This window comes from Aspergillus lentulus (genome assembly GCF_001445615.1).
Source record: "Aspergillus lentulus DNA, contig: Alt16, strain: IFM 54703, whole genome shotgun sequence".
NCBI classification, from domain to species: Eukaryota; Fungi; Ascomycota; class Eurotiomycetes; order Eurotiales; family Aspergillaceae; genus Aspergillus; species Aspergillus lentulus.
Window position 1 is genome coordinate 3,373,855 of NW_028322113.1, and position 13,382 is coordinate 3,387,236.

At 47.8% G+C, this 13,382-nt stretch overlaps 2 protein-coding genes across 2 annotated transcripts; one reads left to right on the plus strand and one right to left on the minus strand.

The window, feature by feature from the left end:
* Positions 1-5,847: 5,847 nt before the first annotated feature.
* On the plus strand, positions 5,848-7,613 carry ALT_8559 (uncharacterized protein; the record flags this gene model as incomplete). The annotated part of the gene is made up of 3 exons (XM_033557113.2): positions 5,848-6,271; positions 6,335-6,356; positions 6,446-7,613. 3 exons carry the CDS (start codon positions 5,848-5,850, stop codon positions 7,611-7,613), a joined length of 1,614 nt encoding a protein of 537 aa, XP_033413004.2.
* Positions 7,614-8,760: 1,147 nt separating this feature from the next.
* Positions 8,761-12,531, minus strand: ALT_8560 (PXA domain-containing protein; the record flags this gene model as incomplete). Its single annotated transcript, XM_089600441.1, has 2 exons — positions 8,761-9,454; positions 11,138-12,531. The coding sequence occupies 2 exons, from the start codon at positions 12,529-12,531 to the stop codon at positions 8,761-8,763; spliced, it is 2,088 nt and encodes a 695-aa protein (XP_089455334.1).
* Between the last annotated feature and the right edge of the window lie 851 nt (positions 12,532-13,382).

Sequence of the window (13,382 nt, forward strand, 5' to 3'; positions counted from 1 at the left end):
GGGTTATGCGCGGCATCTTTACTGTGGGAATCGCGGAAAAGAGCTAATCGAATCATCATTTGTGCATCGGGACTTCGATATCGGAGTTGACTGTAAGATGCGCGGTAGATGAGACATGGAACCAAATCGATGGATTCAGTCAGACCAAAAACACAAGACGTTTGATCGAACAATAGCTATTGTTGTTGATACATTCTGGAAGCAAAGCGTTCGTTACACAGCTCGATCTGGTTAAGTCAATGTCTCGCCATCACCGAGGAGGGGCCTTGTTATGGTGTATCTACGCTGCTGCGGAGTACTACTCCATACTCCGTCTCGGTAACGAGGGAGAAGAACAAGAGCGACGTCGCAAGTCAATGCAACGCAGCAAAACCTTCCCATCAGGTGACTGCAATCGCACCAACAGATGCAGGTTTTCATCAGTGTGGAGGTCTGCATTTCCTCCCCTCTGTTCACGACAGTACCTGGCCACATATTTGGTCGTTTTTATAATCCTTTCTCGGATCTTGTCTTACACTCTTGTCCATAATACGGAGTACCGACTCCTTTTTGGGGTCGGCATAGCGGGATCCTTCAATGCAGCCACACGACGGCTGTGTTACATTGAGGTTGAAGTTTCTTTTACCTCAAAAGGAAGTTTGGAAGAGAGGATGCTATTATGGGAGACTTCCCAAATATTCAGCGCTTTGTAACTCTGAAAGTCTTGACAGGTATGAAAGATGGAGTGCATGTTATGAGCTCATTTCGCAAAGTGAGACAACTACCATCGGAAATTGGGGTATCTCCACCATCGCCCACTCTTAGTACTAACCAAAACAGGGTAGACTAATACTATGTAGGCTCTGGGCTCTGATCTCTTTGTAAGTTCAAGCGGATTTCTTGCTGATGTCATCATTGTCTTAAGCTCGCGAAGATTAGCCGGACGCAGACTTTTGCCGTTGGCAGTCTGTCCTTTGATTATCATTGTGCGGTGCGTTTATGCAGATTATAAATACGGCGGGGAGTACCTTACCAAATAGTCAGTATGGTAATGGAAGGATGGTAAGGTATGTATGTAACTGTACCAATCGTCAGCAAGACCTGAGGTATCTAGTCATGACGCCAACCTGGAAGAATTATAATTTCACCTTCATGTGTACAGGCTAGGTAAGCAGTAGACCGGATGGTACCTACATTAAACAAATGACCAAACATAATTTGTGCTGATATTAAATATTGGTAGATGCAGTTGGATGCAGTCGTACCTGGCAGATGCTGATGACTTGGTCAATAATCAAATACCTTAGGGCAGGTAAGCCTAACACGATGGCACCTTGTCTCAGATTTGTTGTCTGAGGGCCGGTCCTCAGTCTAAAGTCTAATGATGAATGGTGTAGCTACCTAACGATGAAGGTAGGTGGTCCAGAGTCTGAAAAGAAACCCCGAGATTAACCCAGTAAATCTTACAGCTCGATGAGGATCTAGACAAACTATCTTAGTACTTGGTCTCACTTTCCATTCCGCCTGCGCAAAGCCGGCCGGAGACCAATTATGATCTCTATCCGGGTCGACAAATAGCGACAATATTCCTTCTTACTCGGCAAAGAGAGATTTCACGATCCTATGCACCCTACTGCTCCATATTTGTGGAGCACTAGAGCAAGTCAGGCGCGGCGTAGAGGTTATCAATCTATCTAGTCCAGATTATGAAGGAGCACAGTGCGCACAATTAGATGGCGCTCATCTGCTCCATCTTGACCTGCAATTCATCAATAGCTTCGATTTCGAGTTTCCTCTTGGCTAGCTACAAGGCACAATTAGCGATTTCTTATTTGTTGGATTGCAAATTTTTGGCCAATATAGCAGCAACAAGGCGTTGTTCTTTTCGCCAAATTAGATCATGAATCGATCTGGGTCGGAAATCACTGCCGCTTTTAATTCGTCTCGTTTCAGTCTTTAAATACCAAATGGTCTGAAGAACGACTTTGACCATGGCAGGATAGGAGGTCAAACTTGCAATCCTCCGCTATTTTGTAAGAGGGACATTAAGACGTGTCATTTTACACGCAGAGAGAAAGTGACATGGACACCTCTATGTCAACTCTCAAGATTCCCTCTGAGTCAACTACTTCGATCCCTCGTGGTCATTCCGATAGGTGGGGCGCATTGGCGAGAACAGAGCATAGATTTTGCCCAAGAACATGGCTTTTTTCATGTACTGTAGTGTCTTTCTTCTTCTTCTTTTTTATTTTTATTTTGATTTTTTTCCCCTTCTTTCGCAATACAAACATCATTTTGACTTTTCACCCATCTGCCTACAGTAGTAAGCCAAAGAGCCACCTGTATCTGTGTACTACGTTGATCATTGAAGCCTTGATAGGGCTGTGTAGAGGCGGCAGAGCTTTCCTTGCAAGTTAACGCATCTAGGTAGTCTAATCATGCAGGTGATTCTAGTACGAAGTAGCTTAGCAACCGTACAGAATTGTACTCTTTTTCAATTCTCTTTTTAGGCAAGACGACGTGTTTACAAACGACCTACTCATGTGTAAGCGGAATCATTACGCCCTTCCATTTTCCCCTATTTAATTTTCGCGATTACCTGTTCATTAACTTCTTTAGACAGAGTTTGGTCACGATTTGCATTGCTTAGGGTGCCGGGCCGGAGTGGACCGCTTGTCCGCTGCGGGCCTTGTGGACCGTGGACCATGGGCCATGGGGGTCCTAGCTCCTACTCCCTTACTACAAGTTGGCGACTCTTAAAGTCTCCTCTGTCACTCTGGTAGTTTGGCCGAGAACAGTAGTAAAAATCCGCAACTCATCAGCAGGACTGCCAATGACTCTAAACCTAATATGGAATCAGCCCTTTTGATGTTTCTCATCCATGCTCCTTATGCGCGTTGTGATAGGACGAAGCGCAATTATAACTTGGTTTTGTCGTGCATAGAAAATAAATTGAAATCGATATACAGCCTTTGATTCGACCGAAGTATCCCTTCGAGTGTCGCCTCGTGACAAAGTACTGTGCATTTTGAACTGTAGGTTTCCTCTTTTTCGCTATTCCGTGACTTATCTATGGCTCTAAATTGCGCACTCCGACTTTCTTTTTCCGTTTCCCTCTCTTCTCTGATGAGGCGTCCCCCGTCCAACACGGATGACATGCTTTTTGCAAAATATGGTTTGACTTATCATCACTCAAGGTGTCAAACCCCAAATCGCGCTTTCTTCATTCGATGAGACTGGCAAAATGAAGATTTGTCATCCCTGGCCGTCAATGCAGGATGATCACGATCTGCCCCTTCAAGGTTTTGATTTGACATATACTTTACTGTATGTTAATCGGGCGCCATCTTTATGTCTCCATCATCGACCATCTTCATTTATCGCATCTTATAATCTTAAAGTTGCTCAACTGAGCGTCGCAAGATGAACGATGGGTTGGATTCACACGTCGACAACCCAAAAGGCCTTATCTGGCTGAATGGTGGGCGAGCTCATAATTTACGAGATTGCGAAGAAAAACCGTTGAGCCAGAGTTTTATATGAATTTTCTAGAGTCCTCGCTCTATCAAACTCACCTCTACTTGTTTGTTTTAGGTATGTCATGCGGATATTAGGTTCAGCGGTTTATCGATCCGTTCCCCGTCTGTCAACTTGGTCGAGGCTTGCATCTCGAGGCAATCGCTATCGAGTCATCCGAACCTACTTGGTATCTAGTCCAGAAGCAGTGTCTTGACTCTCGTTCGATGATGATCTTGCTCGACTCGAACAGATGATCATCCGCTAGCCCCTTGGAGTAGCGCCATCATATAGCCTCGATGAACCCGGTGAGCTTGTCGAATTAGATGATGAGGACATATGAACACAGTAACCGAGAGCAACGCCTCCTGCCTCTCTCTTACTTTCACTATTTCTCCTGTCGTTCTTGTCCGGAGTTCTCTCAGAAACCCGATGGTGACATGGTTCTCTACTGGCTCAAGGTAAATTTCGCTCCACTCTGGATCGGGTAGCAAACCCCCTTTCTCGTGATGCCTGTACACTTAACCAAACGTCTTAGTAGTTGTATCTAGTAGTACTCCATAGCCTAAGCCAACCAGGCACGTACTTGAGCTGGTCAGCTGTTGTCAATCCATGATCTTTGCTCCCGTGTAACAACACCCATGCTAAGTTCCCACCAGACAAGGAGGACATGAGACTGTAGATTTTCATCAGACTCAGAGTCTTATACGAACCTTTTTAGGTATCACACAAGTGCCCAGGATCTCGACTATGTCTAACTTCGTTTAGAAAGAGGGAAAGTCCGAACATGTCCTCACCGTCATCAATACTAGGAAGATACAGTATCTTTATTTCATGAAACAGCGTCATACGAGACCGTACTAGGTTATCTTTACCTACCTAGCTGTATTCAGATCCAAGAAAGATCCCTGTCCAGCAATCTCAGCAGTTACCAATCAAAAGCTGATTCCCCCACCATTTGCCATTCAGCAAGAGCATTTTGATAATTTATTTCCTTCTTAGCCTCCTGCCGATGGACCAATCACCGACCAAGTCGTCGCATCTTTCTTTCTGTTCGCTATCTCTGTTTTCTCCGTCCTCGGCGATGCATCGACAGTCCGTCGAATCATTCGAGTCTACTCTTGGACTAGGTCTTGTCGGTCGTGCACCAAATCAAGCAGGTCCAGATGATATCCTTTTTGATAGGTAGGTAGCTCACTCTACCTAGGAACGCGCAGTAGGTAGTAGATTCGACTCTGCCTCACCTCACCACGGACTACGGCTAGGAGGTAGGTACCAGCTCTTTCCATCTAGGCCTGTCAAGCCTAATAGGTAAAGGCAGGTCATAGGATTGGACAGGCACAGCAGTGTCAGCAGTGGTAAGGTGGTCTTCGCAGGTACGGGGCAATGCTCAGTCCATCACAGTCGGCAGACATCCCTAACTACTCCTCGGCCATGGGCAACAAGCATTGTTCTGTTCGTAAGCAGAATATACCTACCTTACCTAAGTAGGTAGTTACCTGCAGTATCTGCTTATTCGGTATTATTACCATGTCTCTTCCTCTTGATCAACCCTGTGCCTGTGCTTCGAGCCAACCTCTTTTTTTTTTTTTTTTCATCATTATTTATTATTTTTTATTATTTTCCACTATTTTATTTATTTTCTATTTCTTTTATTTGAATTTATTTTTTCTGATATTTTCCCCTCCAATTTTTAATTCCGCGTCCATGCCTCTCCCGCATGCTGCGGCAGCTGCGCACCACCCCTCCATTGATCTAGCTTTCCTTCTTCTATTCAGGACAAACGAGTACTAGAAGAAACAACCTGCATGTCCTTTTCCTTGTAGACATATCCCATCTATACATATTGTCATCAACAGTTTTTACAAAATTTTATTTATATTTTTTTTCTTTTTCTGTTTTTTCTTTTTTTACCTGAATAGCTTCGGATGGCTTGCGGGGATACAAGTACTTGAAAGTATTGACCCTCACGGGATCTGCTTGTTGCTGCTAGCATTCACTACCTATTATCCAGAAAGGGACCTACTACCTATCTAACTACCTTACGCCGCTGCTACATACCGCTGTTCTTCACCTTTCGTAATTCGCATATGGTCCTCTCTGAATGCTTTCGGATTGAGCATGCATGATCTTTCATCCTCTTGGCTGTGGATTGTCCCCTCTTTGCTTTTTCTCTGTGGACGATTGACCCATTTCCCCTCTTATACCTTTCTCTTCAGACTACTTTAGCGGCCACTCCGGCCTGTTCCTGGTTGGTATCTCTTGTGACTGTACTGCCGAATCTCCTCCCCATAGCCCTGTACCCTCCTCTTCTCCTCCACATTTTCGCATCCTCGCTAGGTCTTCCTGACCATGGATACGGAGAGCTCTCATACACAAGAGAATGAATTTGCACAGTCACCCTGGATGGATATGGGGGCTTTCCAGCCGTCTCCCCAGAACTCACCCCCAATGGATTACTCAGGGTTTGGGTATGGGGTAATGCCGCTGGACACTACGTACGGTGTTTCGATACCTCCTCCATATGCATCATTACCTTTGACGATGCCTTCAAATACATGGCCCAGCATGCTCACGACTCAACCACAATTCCCAGAACAAGGCCTGGCGCCCGTTCCCATCCCGGCATCCGCAGCGCCAGTCACACCGGTTCAACCGCCTCGCAAATCGTCCACCAGTGGCTCCACGCCTCGGAGAACTCTGACGGATGAGGACCGTCGGCGAATGTGTCTCTATCATGAAGAACACAAGACGGCTAAACAGACTGACATTGGAGGTAAGCTTGCTGCTTCTTTGTTGCGCAACAATGACCGAGCGAGACTGACGAAACCATAAACAGCCTTATTTGGAGTAGAGAGGAGGTACAGTATACCAATCTTTTCATTTCGATCCTGTTGTTGTACGGCATGTGGGTAACATTCATTCTAACGCTCGCTTTTACGTCCCAAAGTACTGTTTCCAAGGTGCTTCGTCAGAAGGAGAAGTATCTTAATCCGGACGAAGGAAGTCGGTCACCAATTAAGCGAGCCAAGGGACGAGTTCCCGACATTGAGAAGGCTCTATCGAATTGGGTGAGGAACTACCAAAAGCAGGGTTACCCGCTGAGCGATGAAATGATCAGAGAAAAAGCTCTGTTCTTTGCAAGCACTTGTGGCAGTCCAGACGGCAAAGAAAAGGTCCTCACCCAAAGCTGGTTGGAAAAGTTCAAGCTGAAGAACAACCTGATGGGCGCAAAGTCTCGGAAGAGCTCATTTGCCAAAAGCGATTCAGAAAGCCCTACACGTTTGACTATCGATTCTGCGTTAGCTTCTGCTGTGCAGTCCCCTACTGTGCTTTCTCCCACCTCACCCACCGGGTTTGCATCACCGTCACCGTTGTCTCCCATCATGAGCCCAGAGCATATGCGCAAGGAGCTTGCAAAGAGCCTCGATGAGCTTGCTGAGGAGTATCAGCACAAACACGCGAAAAGCACCACCTCGCTCGATACGACTTGCTCACTTTCTGCCAGTGTCACTAGCCCCACGTCCACATTGGTATCGGACAGTCCATTCACACCTGTCAGTCAGTCGCGCGGATCTCTCGCGGACGGCCAGTCGAATAGGCCGCGAAGCCAGACGCTTCCAACAGGCACCCTCGACCCTTCCTTGATGCCTACTGAAGAATCCTCCGATCATTCGCTTTCTAAAGCGGCTTTGCAGCAGTCATTGTCTATAACGACCCTTGAGTCACCTCTGGAGGACGAGAACACCTCGACGAAAGGCCCCGGTCTCGATACATCATCCAATACCATCAAGCGAAATCGCAGCAATCCTGAGATCAAGGCAAAGTCCATATACCCGCCCTCTTTTTCCAAATCGACAACCGTGTCACCGATTAGTTCCCCGGGGTCTCCAACGCAGGATGAGGCACGAAGAGCTCTTGAGCTTGTGGTGTCCTATTTCGAGCACCAACCAACGGGACTCGGCGCACAGGAATTCGTAACCATCGGAAAATTGATGGAGAGACTCGAGCTCGCCAGGGCCCAGCAAACTGCTCTCCCGGGCGGTCTGGCTCGCATTGATGAGCTTGAAGATGTTCCTCAACTGGCCAAGAAACGAAGCATTCACAACCTGGGTTGAGCCGGGTTTTCGAAATGGAGACGCCGACGAGAGCTACCACTTGGCGACATGCTACATGCCAAATTTCGCAATCAACTTCAGCTATGACTATTCCATTTTCCTATTCTTGAGATTTTTTACCTTCTCACGCCATGACTGATCTTCCCCCATCTTCAAATTATATCCCCTTTTGTTTTCCTGGGCGGCCGTTTTGTTTTTGAGCTTTTGCACTACCCGTGTTATATTCAAACGATTTGTTTCATTAAGGGCTCGACAGCTGTCGAGCTGTGAGAAAAGCTACGGATGATACACTTATACGAGAGGGCAACCTCGGCTTCTACAACAATATATGCGGAGAGCACAGGGAATGCTCTATTTATCGACCGACAGCATGGATATGGTGAACAGGACGGCTACCTACAGAGCTGGAGCTGGTAAAATCTGGATGTTATCATTTCTCGGTTATCATTTTCGCCTTGCATTTTTGTGACTTCTCATTTCCTATTATTATTATCCATACTTAAACTAAATCGCTCACGCGGGCTTGCATTGGATTCCCATCGTTGCTTCTTCTTACTTCATATCATCATACTCTATCAGTTTCGTGGGCTTCAACTGGTACAGGACAGGGCTAATACTTGGGCAACAAGGAACGGAACCTTGTAAGGTCATCCACAGGTCATGGATTGTTCGTCATTTCTCTTGCATGTCTACTGCCTCCACGTCACTTTCTCCCCTATCCTTATCGCTATTGATTTTATTTCTTGCAATTCAGTGGATTTCGATACCCCTAGGTTGTCCCCGTCAAATGACAGGTACGGTACCTTACTTTATCTATTGTGAGCAGTGGACTTGGTGCCTTAAATTGCCACACCTCGTCTGCTTCCCCGCTGGCAACGCCACAATGCTGGTTGTTCCATATCTTATCCTCTTTAATAAGGACATGGGCCCATCGGCCCATCGGCTCATTCTACTCCGTAGGTCCTGCCTTTTTCCAACTAGCTTGCATGGACTGGTTACTGAGAGAAGCTAAGCCTCGAGTCGTATAGAATATGGTATCATTAATATGATAAATATAATTACGCTGCAAAGCCTTACAGTACAATAGTGGTATTGATATGTTGACACAGCCAGGCCGTCCAGTATGGGAGGGAAAGAATGAAAAGGTCTATGCCTCTGGAACTTGATCTGTGGCAAAGGCAATACCCCTGTCTTCCATGAGCTCCGCTATACCGTGGTCCGATAGCTCGGGGAGCAGCTTCGCGAGAACTGTTTCAATGATGGAGTAGATTAGATGCTTGTTGCAATACTCGTCAGCGAAAAGGTCCAAGATATCATGCTCAATTGCCTGCAAGATGAGGGTCTCTTCAGTATCGTTGGGTGGAGTGGGTACAGGCGAAGATGATCGGGAGGGCGGCTGCTGCGAGTCATCTCCCGTCGAGCCGTTAAGGGCCGTCGGGCCAGAGGTATTATCTGGAACACCAAAGAAAACCCGTGCGACTGGCCGAGGCACCAGGGACAGAATGCGTCTCGCGCATTCTCGTTTGATGACAGCAATTTCTGGCGCAGAGGGCCCCTGGTTCAGAGCTAAGGATGGCGTTGGCGCAGAGGGAAGAGGTGCCGGCGTCGTCCTGTCCGCATTGTCAGGGGTTGTTGTATCACCAGTAGGGCCTTGCTGTGTAGGCGTAGGAGGCCGCACGGACAATTGCGGAGGCTGCGGAGCCGGAGCCGATAATCGATTTACATCTGTCCCTTGGCTTGGACGGGCATTTGATGGGAATAGCGCTGCCCTGGATGCGCGAAGCAAGTTGGGCAACAAGGTGGGGGTGAGAATATGGTCCTGGATGGTCTCGTGAAGGAACCTGGATGGAGAATAGCCCGAAAAAATTTTTTCGGTCAGGGGTTAGCACTCATCAGACATGCAAACGAGAAAAAGAAACATGAGGAATCAGGGATCGGATTGTGTAGGCGGAAAAAAGCGCAGAGGGCCTCGAGAAAGCAGCGGTAAACCCCAGACTGTGGAAAGGCGGTCGTATTCAATCCGGGTCTTTCCTTCGGACAGAGCGCCTCGAAAAGGGGACAGTAAGTGGATGTCAGTCCAGTCAAGGTAACCATTTGTAAGGTTGCATGAGTGGAGAACTAATAAGATCGCCTTGACTAGGGCCCGCAAATGGTACCAGAGGAGCTTGGGCCAGTTATTGGGGCCAGCCTCAAGGCTGAAGATGACGAAAATCTGATGGGAGAATGGAAGGAGACCAGATCGCGTTTGTTGATGTGTATCATTCAGAGAGAAGACGGCAAGGCAGGCGTTTCCAGAGCGGAAGTTACAGGCATGTCTAAACCCAACCAACCCCAAAGCCACGGTGACCTCGGCCGGGATTAATGAGATTTGAAATACTGCTGGAGGAAGTTGCACTGATTGGCCCTGAGAGGAAAAGGAAAAGGGGGTTGGTCTCGCCCTATCCATGCAAAAGTCCAAACGTTGCATGGCAGTTTAATCAAAACTGTCAAAGATCGTCACAAATCATGTTGAGTATCGTGCCTCTTGGCGTTCAGTTGGAGAGCGCAAGGCTTGACGTGCACCCAATTACTGCAGGGATATTGGATTAAGTCGAAAATTGGGGTTGTTCCGGCGACACCATGGCAACGCTGCGGTCCAAATCAGCAAGAAGGATTCTTCTTTCTAGTATCCTTTCTTCCGCTTCGGTTTTCTTCCTCTTCTCTCCTTCTCAGATCGTGTAGTGACGACCCCTTTAACCTGGCATCGGATTTGCACGGAACGACTCGAAGTTGAGCGGCACGGAAAGGGCCGGCCCAGGCCATCTCTCAAGTACCACAACTATGACAGTGCGTAGTGGGTAGAATGGACCGTGAGATTGACAGGGGAAGTCAAATTTGACACACGTTCGGCCTCTCCGAGCCAGTCACCAATCGGGGAGAAGGAGGAACACCGGGTCCCAAGATGATGACCGCCATGTAAGCCCGGAAAAGCACAAACCCCATGCATGCCTGATGATGGCATTCTTTTCAAGATCGGAAACTTGATTCTCCTCATTTGTATGATTGGAGGACATTGAAAAGCGATTACGACCATAGGCTCGGCTCATTCCTAGAAATTGGTCGGTCGGTAATGACAATACGGCTGTCGTAAGAAACCCATACGCGCCGGTCACCGTTTGTAATGACAATACGGCCAGACATGGATGATGGAGGTCGTCTATCGCAGGGCCCATGCGGTAGAGGATCAAGTGACCGATGCAATATGCGAGCAATGCAACTCCATTACTCCACTGCATCCTTCATCCCGCTGGGGCCCTCGAGACTTGAAACGCTCTGCCGATGGAGAGGAGACGCCAACGTAGATCATCGAAGATCGAATGGTACCTCTTCTCCACAGTCCACAGTCCACACCCACTCTTCTAGAGCGCAAAAATCGTAATGGCACGGCTCGTGGCTGAAGCTCTCGCCCTCGTAGCTGCTGATTGATGAATGGTACATGGGGAAGAGTGGGAAGTATGTAAAAGTAATGAGATTGCTTTACTCACCTGTCAAGGACACTGCCGGTCTCGCCCAACTTGCCCGGTCCCGCCAAAGTCAAATATTGGAAAAGCGAGAGAGATCCTGCCAGCCATGGCATTCTCCGAGGAATGTCCAGCATTTGCGAAACCATACTATACATTCGATAATTGAGAATAGGGCGCTTCGTCGATGTGCCGCCCATGGGAGCCAATTTCTCGCTCTCGGAATTTCCTGGCGTTGTAGCAACCGAAAAAACATTCGCTTTGGCATTTGTCATCACGCGAAAAAGTCCCGTCACGATGAATTGAAGAGCAGTATAGGCCAGATACAGATATTGCAGGATATTCCATAGCCATGGTGGTCCAAAAGAGTGAATCTGTGAAGACGATTGGTCCGACTTGGGATCATCGTTGACATTGAGCAGGCCGAATTTGTGTAGGCGATCTTGCTGATGTCTATCTGCCGTGTCCTCCTCACGTTCATCAAGTCGTTCTGCTGTCGATAGGAGCTTGGTGGTAGTCTCCCACAAGAACCATCCCTGACACATCTTTTCGCTGACTGCGTTCCCAAGTATCAAATCTGCTAGTATGTCACCGATAATGGTCCGTAGAGGGACATTTTCCAAATCCTCCGTCGGCAGGAGGATAGCCAACATTCCATGGACCAGCAACTGCCGGTATATTGCCTCGTTCTCGCGCTGTTTCGCAATAGTCCGCATATCCGAGGAATCCGGGATTGGTGAAAGACTCGGATGTGGATGTAAGGCATGGTATGTCTCGCGAACAGAGGGAGAGAGTCCAGATAGTGTACTTTCATTGCGAGCCAGCTTGTACGCTACAAAAGAATTTCGCGCGTGAGTATAGAAGACCGGCCAGCTGCCATAGGGAGATATCTCACATATTATATGCGCCTCTATCAGACCAGGAATCTCATCCAAGATCAACTGTGCAATGTCAGTTTCACGCAACCTCTGCTCAAGAGCACGAGTACAGTGCGCGATCACTTGAATAGCTTCCTTGACGAGGTTCTGATCCGATGTGATTTTCGAATACCATGAGAAGACGAATTCCCTGATAATGATGGCGATCAATGCATACAGTTGAAGATCAACTTCATTTGAACTCGTCAAAGGAGGCAGCAGCTCTTCCAATGGCTGTGGGGTTGAAGCACCTCCGCTTTGATTGCCCGCCTGCGGACAAAGAACGCGTCTTATCAATGCAACCGTTGCCTTGTCACTGGTCGCGCTAACCGGCTCATCACGAATGACATTTTTTGATAATCGAGATCGATGTCGAAGCTGAGGAGGCGCCTGCAACTTGGACGAGTCTTTGAATGCGACTGGCTTGGAGCTGGAAGTAGTAGGTACGGCCTTGAGATGTGAAAGCGGAGTAAGACCCGGCTGAACAGGTTCGCTGGTCATTTCATCCCAGTAATAACATGAGAAGGGCGAAATTACATTCACGGTCTCATGGAGAGGTATAGCAGGGTAATTAAAGTGGTACTTTCAGCCTCAGATCGAGACTGCCACCAACAGTTGAAGTGGACAATCCGACGATGAACAGCTCATGCAGGTAGAAGCGTAGAAGCTTCTCAGCTCCAATCACAATGACGCGCAGCTCCACATAATGCCACCCCAATATGGAAAATAGGGCTCAGGGTTATGAGTCGGCGGAGTGATTGCGCCGCCGATAAGACAACAAGCCCCCTTTATCTGCGGTTCCCCGCACCTTATCGAGGAGGAGCATCAAGGCATTCGCATTTCGCAGTCAACAAAAACTACGTGGATGTTTTGAGAGAAGCAAAAGTCTCCAGACCATTCTTCATTCTCCTTGCGAATATTCAAGAATGGCACCCTCCCCTGACAGCCCAATTCCTCTATGGTTGGATTGTGATCCTGGTCCGTAAGCTTCATCTATACTTGTTTTGGCTACATTGATGCTAACCAGCTGAATTCAGGACACGATGTAAGTACTGACGCTGAAACGCGACATTCCTATAGGTTGCATGAGATGGCTAAAGACGCAATGTCTCAGGACGCATTCGCTATTCTGCTCGCTGCGCATCACCCATCGTTGGATCTCTTAGGAATAACAACCGTCCACGGCAACGCTTCTCTCGAGAATACGACGACTAACGCTCTAAGAGTCCTCGAAGCCATCGGTCGTTCGGATGTTCCTGTCTATGCTGGCAGCAGGAAGCCTTTTTGCCGACCTGCAGTTCACGCTCCGGACATTCACGGTTCGATCCACGACCCCTCCCCTTCCATACTTG